Source organism: Sprattus sprattus, assembly GCF_963457725.1.
Source record: "Sprattus sprattus genome assembly, chromosome: 19".
In the NCBI taxonomy this organism is placed as follows: domain Eukaryota; kingdom Metazoa; phylum Chordata; class Actinopteri; order Clupeiformes; family Clupeidae; genus Sprattus; species Sprattus sprattus.
Window position 1 is genome coordinate 4,570,006 of NC_137917.1, and position 10,140 is coordinate 4,580,145.

The 10,140-nt window shown below is 41.7% G+C and overlaps 1 protein-coding gene across 1 annotated transcript; it reads right to left on the reverse strand.

Annotated features, from left to right (window-relative positions):
* Positions 1 to 631: 631 nt before the first annotated feature.
* On the reverse strand, positions 632 to 8,880 carry ttc24 (tetratricopeptide repeat domain 24; the record flags this gene model as incomplete). Its single annotated transcript, XM_080857357.1, has 11 exons — positions 632 to 734; positions 1,955 to 2,099; positions 2,283 to 2,374; positions 2,501 to 2,559; positions 2,691 to 2,768; positions 4,019 to 4,140; positions 4,410 to 4,538; positions 5,182 to 5,388; positions 7,359 to 7,560; positions 8,114 to 8,407; positions 8,671 to 8,880. 11 exons carry the CDS (start codon positions 8,878 to 8,880, stop codon positions 632 to 634), a joined length of 1,641 nt encoding a protein of 546 aa, XP_080713483.1.
* Between the last annotated feature and the right edge of the window lie 1,260 nt (positions 8,881 to 10,140).

Genomic DNA, 10,140 nt, shown 5'->3' on the forward strand with positions numbered 1-10,140 from the left:
TGATCCCAGATGTTCATGCTGGTGTTTTATGGAAGCCATGTGGGAGAAACCTGATTTAACATGTCTGTCTTACACTAACATTTGCAGGGCCCCAAATGCATACATTAATACATAATTCAACAAACCAACAAATAAATAAATACATTATTGAATGAATAAATATGCAAATGAATAATAAATACTTCCCACAATAAAAATAAAATCCACAAGATTGTCCACGCTAGTTGGATACAATCACATAACGGTACAAAATCTGGACTTCCATCTGACAAGCACTGGCGCGGCATTCTGACTATTCCCAGAGTCTGGCTCTTCTGTACCACTAGCATCTGTGTGTTGGGCCACTGGTAACTCCCTAGAAGACACACACACACACACACACACACACACACACACACACACACACACACACACACACACACAAACACACACACGTCAGTAAAAACATCCCTAAAGAGAAATGCACAGTGTCCAGTTGAACAGCACAAAACTCACTTTCTTTGTTCTGTTGTCATTTGTTGAACGGTTTCATCTAAGAGGTCACCTGAGAGGAAAATGAAAAACTATGTGAACCACCAAGTTAAAATGACATGGAGTTTGTAATTATCAGATGGGTACTTCACTGAGACCGTCAGATGTAGCAGTACTTACTTTGCTGTGCATCTGTGGGTGAGTCTGAGTGGGGTGGGTCCTGGTTCTGAACATCAGGTTTCTCATATGTGTTATTCAGATTCCTGGCACATAGGGAGAATGAAGTTACAGTGGATTCCCAGCTGTAGAGCAGACATCTCCCATCCATTAATCCGTAAAATCGGTAAAATGCACATCTGCAATACTCAAAGATAACTGCAACTGAAAGCAAACGCAACTCAAGGCAAACTGGTCCAGGTGCCGAACATCTTTAACATTTATACACTAATCATCGGTTCTTCTCAATGGTTCCATCAGCCTGATAAAACCAATGGCCCATATTGGACAGAGGGTGCTGTGCGATATACTGCCCCACAGCAGAATGGGAGGGCCAGCAGTGCACCCAAGGTCGTTATCCTGCTCATTAATGCTCTCTATATTGAGTATTGCATATCTGTGGCCCATCCTTTCTCTAATCAGTGTCACAACAGACTGAAAAGACGACTCCCTGTAAATGTTAGCTAGTTAAGTCAGGGGGAGGATAGCATAGAGTGACACAGAAACACAGATTTTATGAGTCAGCCGACAGTGTCCCATGCGTTTCTGTGTAATGTCAGTATATAATGCCTTTAAAATCCGGGAGATTAAAATATAGGCAATCAACATCTGGCAATAATAGAATAAACTACATATGTCTTTGCACTGAGAGCAAAGACTGAGGGGCAGATTTTAATGAATTTTGTAATTCAGATTGCGTCTTTGATTCGTGTACAGGGGAAACTTCCAGAACCAGTATTCTGAGCACCAGTTTGGCTCATTTGTACTATTTAAAAAGAAACCTTTACTTTTGTTTGATTATTTATGTCTTGCCATCTCTTTTTCACTTCATCCAAGTACATGTAGCTGCCTGCTACACCAGTAATTTTGTTTGCTTTAGCTATACATTTTAGCATTTTTCTTTGAGTGGTGTAGAATTACTGCCCTGTGTAGAATTACTGCCTTTATCTCTCTGCTTGATGACACATTATTAGCATGCACTGTATGTCTTCCTTTCTTTTCTGTCGGTCAGTGATTCCACTCAATTACACTTCCATTGGACAAAGCTTCATGTGAAAAATATTATAGTGGCTTAATGTTCCAGAACAGCGATCAATGATCACCAAATTCTGAAATATTAAGCCACTTTAAGCTTAGATGTTTAACACAGGCCAAATCGCTGTTCATGCAGTGCTCTCCAAAGTGGCCGTACATGTGTACAATGTGAACACACATCTGTGTGTGTGAGTGAGTGTGAGTGTGTGTATGCCTGCAAGTGTGTCCTTGCCTGTTGGCCTCTGGAAGCACAGACAAATAGTCTGGCTGCTGTGTGTGGGGTGCTCCAGGATGTGAGTTTGACTGTGTGTGCAGCATCACTGTCTCTCCATGAGGCCTCTGTTCTCCATCTGCCCCTGAAGAAGAGGCTGCGGCTCCTACTGGGAGATAAACACACACGACCAGAGTCACAACCTTCACATACCACTCAACACGAGTCCGGAGTCTTATATGTCATTCTGTTTCAAAATCAGATGTAAGATCAGAACAAATATACCCTTTGAACAAACAGAAAACGACATTTTCCAAAAAGATGAGAGACTAAAGGTTGTGGTCCTTACCCAGAAATCCATTCTCTGCTTTGTGGTCGTTTAATTGATTTTTTCTAAGTGGACGGCCCTGAAAAGGCTCCCCTCCATTCATGTCTGGGACTCTGCAGTAACAAAAGAGTGAACATTAAGACAGCCATATGGATGCAACAACCCCCATTACATACTGTATACATGCAGTGCAGTTTGAGCCTAATCATTTTAACCGTGAATATGGTGTTGATGGTTACCTTCGAGGCTGTCTGTAGAAATTGCGGTCCTGATTGGCTCGCCGTGCAGCAGGGGCCCTCTATGGGGCACAAAAGCACGTGTGATAATGAAACTCAATAAGGCAGCCATTACAGGACATTGCAGACACACGTAAATATGAGTGTGGGGGAAATCCCTCCTGCAGCAGAACATGAGGATGTATATTCCTACCTGTTGTAAGGAGAGCCTGAGCTGCAGGGCCTCACTCAGTCTGTTGACAAGCCTCTCCTGCACCGAGGCGTCAGAATCCTGCAAGGCACAGGCAGAGTACCAAACAAGCTTTCATACAGAGAACCAAACAAGCTTTGAGACAGAAATACCTGACTCTGCAAAACACACAACTCTGAATAGAGATGACTGCTCAAGTTCGACGAATACAAACATATCCTGAGTAAGTCCTGAATTTTGCTGTATAAAAACATAACAAAGACAAGTTAACAGAAAGAGACCAACGAAGAAAAGCAGAAAAGAAAGGATTTAGTCCCAGCCCGAGATAAAACAAGGGTAAACCACAGAAGTCTGTGGGCAGCAGAGTAGATAAGGACGAAAAGGTTCAGAAGCCAAGCATGAAAGTAAGGTCAAAGCACCCATCAAAGGGACAGGAAGCCAGGCACTTGATGGTTTGTAGTTGATGCTGTGGCAGTTGGCAAAATTAGCTATAAAATGAGCTGTATTTTACGATGCCAATTCGAATAGACTGAAGCTAAATGTACACATACCTTGCATGTAATCCATCTGTGTATTTGTTCACAGGTGTCTGCATTGTAGTTGTGAGCAAGTGCCATTTGAGGGTATTTTAATCCCATGTTAGTATACTGGCTTTGAACAGGATGTTTTTTTTTTTTTTTTTTTTTTACAGATGTTCAACTAGCTTATCTGTGTGTTTTTGTAATTGTGAGAATGAGACGTGTGAATGAGACATGAAGTAGATGGATACATTAGCAATGCCAAGGCTTCCTTGAGCTCGTCTCCAACGCTCTCTTGTGGACTCTTGTGGCTCTGGCAGTAGTCAGGCTGTGCCCGTTCATGTGTGTTGGAGGAGTGGCTTTGGAGGAGTGGCTTTTTCGGTTGTATACTTTCAAAATCTATCTTACTCTTGCTGGTTTCTCCAGGATCGCTGCCCTAGCTTTAACACCAGCATTGAGGTGTTTCATCGATTTCAGTACAGTCATATCATTTAGTTTACAGCTAAAGAAATAGTAAATTAAGAAATATTAGGAAATATTAACAAGGCTTACAGTGACGCAGCTGAATATTTGAGATATTCCCTGACTACCTTTTGTGTATGTCTTGATGACTATCTCTGCTGGCTCCAGAAGACAAAGAAAGAATTCCTCTGTGTGTATCTTACATTAGAATTAGTTTCTGTGTCTCAAACTCTCGAAGATGAAAATATTTGGTTTCTTAAAGGAGAAGGAAATTTGAAGGCATAGCCACAAAAACAGATATTAGGACATTAGATAACACATATGTGACTGAAAAAAGGCATTGTTTCTCACCTTACACTTGGATAACACACCTAGGGCTTGTTTGTAATAAAGTGTGGCTTTGTCAGGGTCTCGAAGCTGAAGTCGATTTTCCCCCAACCCTTCACAAGCCTGCCACTGGCCCATGCAGTCCTCTGGAGAGGAAAACACAGGAGGAAGAGAGTGATCTATTAACAAGTCTGCTGTACATTCAGTTAAGTGAACACTTGCCCCTGAAGCCATTTATCAGGAAGGTGCAGCACCAATAAAACTTGTGTGAACAGATCATTTCAAATGTACAAAAAAAATCAGTTGAGCAACATTGATTTGTTTCTATGTGCATTTGAATAGGCCTTGAAAGGCTGTCAAATCCAGATATCATCAGCCTTCTGCTGTTAATTAGAAACCACCTCATGCATGATACCTGTGTCTTTGAAGGCCTGCAGAGCGTGAAGGTAGCTCTCGCCGGCCTCCTCCAGCTCTCCTAGCTGACTGTGAGCAAAGCCCAAGTTACTGAAGCACCGGCCCTGTGCCCGCCGGCTACCCTGTGACCCTGGACGGAAACGGAAACAGAAAAACTCTCTGATCTACTCAGTTCTTGAGTTTCAAAGACCAACTTAGAAACATATTTACTGTACATTTCAAAATGTTTTTAAGGTAACAGTATTTCTCTGCACGAGTCAATTTTTGTATTCTGAATCCATGTCTTAAATTGACAAAAAATATATTCTTTATCAACTGAATGTGTTAAAAAATATTTTGAAAAGATATATAAGACAGCTTTAAATGAATATAAATATATATTTAAGTAAAAAAAAAGAGTAACTGTACTGAATCCATCACAATAGTGAGCCCACAGCATGCAGTAATGCTAACCAAGATGGCAGATTTCACAGAAGTGCTGTGGTAAGCTGCTTCTGGTCACCCCTGGGGAACAACTATGCCTGCACATTCCATTTACGTTAAAGTAAATTGCCTAGAAGACAAATCACTGACATCTACAGGGAATTCCATTACTACATCAAAGGTTAGAGCCAGAAACCACCAGGAAACAAGGGGCAAAATACAATTTCTAAACATACAGATGGACAGGGCCATTGCCATTTACTGCACATTTTTGGCATTTCAAGCAGTCAAATGTTAATGCTACCTGTCTAAATCAAACTCTTATCATAGTTGACTTTTCGGTGACTCACCGTGTAAGGCTGCTGCCTCTCTGTGGAAGTCCAGCGCCTGCTGGTACTGACCCAGGGTATTGTGGACCGCGCCCAGGTTCTGGAGCACCACGGCGAGCCTGCGTGGTTTGGGCCGCACTAGGGGCAGGGCCTGCTTATAGCACTCAGCTGCCTCTGCAAACAGCTTCAGCTGGGAGAAGCTCAGGCCAAGCTCATTGTACAGCTTACCTGTGGTACAGAAAACCATACTTCACCATACACACAACACTGACTCTGGTAAAGAGCACAAAAGATCTTGTGAAAGATCATGTATTTACTGACTACTAAAAACATTCAGACAAGCATTTGCTTCAGAAGTATCCCATATTATGAACTTGAGGTATTTTAGACACGTAATGATTACAAATTCAGCAAATGTATTGGATGAAAATGATACAGTTGAATGCTGAGTGGCCTTATCTAAATAGTGTTCTCTGTGCAGTGTATAACTGAATTTTGATCAGCTACATTAATTAAAAAAAGACCCGACTTGACACTAAATGCTCAGTTTGGGGAGGGGTAGATACGCTGAGCAAATGTGACTAGAATGTTTGCCAAAACAATTTATTTCAAAAGACAGCAAAATCATTGTGCAATGCACATATATTTGTAGAAGTAAAGAGGCTTTTGGAGAAGCCAGAACTTCCATGAAAACTAGAAAATGTTGTCATTTTTAAGAGTGTGAGTAACAATCTAGTCATGTGATCATTTGACAAGTTAGATATATGGAAATGCATTGCTAGGACAACACCCAATCTGTGCCACTTGATCATTTCACCTGGATCATTCTTTTGACGATGTCAAATTAAGTCATATTCTATTTAAATGCTTTTAAAATATACAACATGAATAATATGTAGATCCAACATTTATTTCCAAATTAGAACATTAGCCCTGTATTCAGGCACGTGCACAGATAGACCCTAGTGGTGCTCAAGCACCTGCCCTTTTGCCCTGGATGAGAAAAGTGCCCCTTCTGCTGGAGCCAAATTCTTTCTTGATTCATCAATATTTAAGAATAAAAATTAATTTCTCTGTTATCAATTCCTCCCAAATGTGTTTTGATATCTGACGGGGCATTTATTTGAGTTCTTGTAAGAATGTCGCCCCGACATGCTCTGTGACGCTCACAGGCCCACGCTGCGCTCCTCCATCCTCCTCCTCCTCCACTTAATGCTCATGCAGCTGAGGGTGCTGAGCGCAAGGCCAAGCGGCTGCAGCCTACTTCTTCTCTGACCCGCAGCATCAGACAAACAGGTAATGACGGTGTAATCCTCAACGTTGTTTGGTGATGCATTAACCTCAACATTAGCGCCGCTGAAAATATTACGTCGCAACTGGTCCGACTTTTCCTAAAAAAATAAACAAACTCAAAACTCACGAAATCCGTGATTTCAAAGCCTTGTCCATCTGTTTACTGACGTCTGTCATGTTAAATGAAGAGAGAGATGGAGAGAGAGATACAGGCAGGCAGGCAGACAGACAGGCAGGCAGGCAAACAGGCGGGCAGGCAGATAATTTAAAGGCAGTTATACTGTTCTACAAATTAGACAAGTTCACTAGTTTTGTTTCATTTAAAATGAAAGGTAGGTCTTAAGTTGAGCTACATGACAGTCTGGTGAGGTATATTTTGGTATATTATTAGTGTAATGCTGCTTGTGCTTAAACTCAGTAAAACAGTAAAAACGAAATGTGTGTGTACTGTGTTGTCAGCTTTACAGAGATTATGTAAGTCACTCTTGATTATTATGCACAACATCGATTTATCTCATTTACAAAATTGGCAGCATAATTCCAAGAAAGGAGAGACTCCAAAAGCAGAAGGACAGGGAACTGCAGCAAGCAGCTCAGGGTAGCAGCTCTCTTTTATCTTGGATCAGGCCATCAACCAGTAAAACAAATGAGGGAAAATCAGTAACCCTACCTGGTTCAGAGGAGACCGTCACATCAACAATAAATATATAAGTTGAAAATATCCTACTGTGTTTTGTATCTATTTATTTATTATTATTTTTCATAAATAATTTTGGCGATGGGTGCCCTTTTTTTTGGTTTGAGCACCTGCCCCCCAAAATGTCTGTGCACGTGCCTGCCTGTATTCCACTATAACACATGTGATTCCAATGTATTTTTTCAGTCTCAGCTCTGAGGTGACTCACCAAGTAAATGTTGGTCCGTGATGCTCACACTGAGCTCCAGGCACTCAGACAGCATGGTGATGATGTCCTCAGATGAGAAACTGTCACACTGGAGCATGTGAGTGGTGGCCTCCTTCAGGGCTACGGCTGCAGAGTCGAGGCGGCCCACCACCCGGTAGCTCTCTGCCGCCCTCTGGAAAACCTGGGCTGCCTGACTACAGTCCTGTGGGACAGAGAGTCTATCAGATGAGATGAGATAATCGTGCAGCTCAGCAGATAGAGTTGGGTTCAAGTACTGAGAAGCACAAGCACTGCAGAAATGTCTTAGTGATGCTGTGAGTTGATTTAGATAACATCAGTTGATAGTATTTTAATTCAGTTGCCTTCATTCATCACTTGACTTCCCTTTCCTCAATTTCAATTGAGGAAAGTTTAACTTCCTGCTAAACTGGTTCAACTGACGTGACCAGCAAATCATGAAACTATCTTGAAACTCAGCTGTAAAATTCAGCTGACAATACTGCTGACATATTTAAGGGGTAAATGTACCAAGAGCATCTATGCACTAAAGGCAATGATGATTGTTAAGGTGTGCTGTGAAAACATTGTCCTCTGACATTTTTATCTTTCACTAATTTCCCTGTGTTAAACTTAATGCTCTACTATACTCTTTTCCAAAGCCTTCGCATTTAACATATCTCAGAGAAAGTGAAGTATATTATAAATCAGGATTAATGTAACTGGTGTTGCCCTGAAGCTATTGAAAGATGAATGACCTTCATGTGGAGGTGGCAGCGGGCCAGCTTCATGCAGGTGTCCCCCTCGCTGCTCCCATCTCCCTGGGAGCGATAGAGCTGAGCAGCCTGGAGATAGTGTCCTGCAGCCTGGGCCTGGTCCTCCAAGGCTTCGTGAGCCACACCCAGGTTGTACTGGAGGTCTGCCACCCGTTCCCTCCTCTCACCTGGCTGGGCTTTCCGCAAGAATTCTAGACCCTTCTGGGGCTTGCCAGCCTCCACATAAGCAGCACCCAGGTTGAAGGCACATGCTCGATGGACTTTCGTCTCCTTGATCTGAAGATGGTGTGCAGCATAAAGTGTTGGGTTTGAGATAAAGCACAAGGGATTACATTAACTTTAAGATTTGATCCTACATCTTAAGTAAGCTTAAGCTTAAGTAATCTTCTGGGGCCCTCAGTAACAAAATAACATTGATCTGTTTTTCAGCAATCATTACAACATCAAAAAATCGACAAAATTGCAGTGGAATTGTGGATTATTTTCTCTATTTCTGGAACATATGAATTGACAGGTTGTTCACCATGAGATAACTGTACCTCTACTGCAGCTTTGTAGGCCTTCTTGAAGAAGATCAGGGCTTCAGCACAGTCCCCTCGTCTCAGCGCACTGTGCCCAGATGATGTTAATTTATCAATGTCTGCCTGAACCTGTGATTCATCTGCGTTCCCACTTTTACCTCTCAAGCTACCATCACTCTTCTTCTTTCTCTTGCGGCCCTCACGGGGTGAAGGGCCACCAGAAGCCATGGAGAATAGATCACAAGGATTCTACATGAGAGCATGGTGGGAAAGCTAAGAAGAGAGACAAGGTTACATTACACCATGTAGGACAGATGTTAAAACTTCTTATCATTAAGTTTGAAGAACCCATGCACACTCTTGTGCTAGAAGACCACCTAAAGATATTGCATAGAGCAAATAGAGAAGGGCGAGGCGACCGCCTCATTCTCTTTGCAATGATTCACCACCACTATTTAAACTTTAATCACCAGTCTAATGTGACAGTGGACAGTGGGTAGAAATGTGTCGAGCCATCGTTTGTTTGAATTGCGTTAAACTCAAGAACGTTCTTGAAGAACCGCAAAAAGCTATTACTCTGATACTTTGTATGACCAATGTCAGAACTCAATGAACTCACGTTAATGTTAGCAAGTTGGCTAGCTATATAACAGTTGACTTAGCTATTGCCTGCTTCCGCTGTTGTATCCAGTGTGTATTGGGTTATACGGGGTGAACAATATGTATCGCTGTCACACTTACCCGTTTTCCACAGATCACAGAAATTCACGGATGTTCCGTTGGCGTGAGTCGGGTGTGGTGTTCTATCAACAATCCATCTAGTTCCCTCACAAAATGTCAAACTATGCCAATTTATACAACATTGGCTACGTAGCTAAACTATCCACCACCACAGTCATGTTTCAGTTAGCTTGGATACCTGGCTAGCGAACTCAGTTTACCTCCGTTGCTATAGTAATGTGACGGGCAATTTCTTCTCTTGTTGAATGAATGTGAAGGATCAATGTCTGAAATAAATATAAATATACATTTAAAATAAGTTTTATGCATGGCAAATATCTGTATCACAAAACACAGAATATAAGAAGTATGTAATAGGTAACTGCAACACAGTCCATGTTATTGTTTTTGTGATCTAATTGTTTTGTTTCTATTTTTTTATTTTTTTTATTGTAAAGCACTTTGGTCAGCGTGAGCTGTTTTTAAATGTGCTTTATAAATCCATTTGACTTGACTTGAGACATTTCAAGATATGTACTACAACAACCACAATGCAAAGCCTTCTGTCAAAACCCTGAGCCAATGAGGAGGCGCATTTTCTAAGCCAATGATATGCCAGCGGGATATTCAAACTTCATGGAACGTAAACAGCCCAGTCGGGTACATTAGACCAGACTTTTGGGGGAACTGCAGACGAACCTGTTTGGAACAACGCTATCCTCCGGAAAAAACGTTAGACGTATACAAAGTAACTTTGCAAGTATAAAA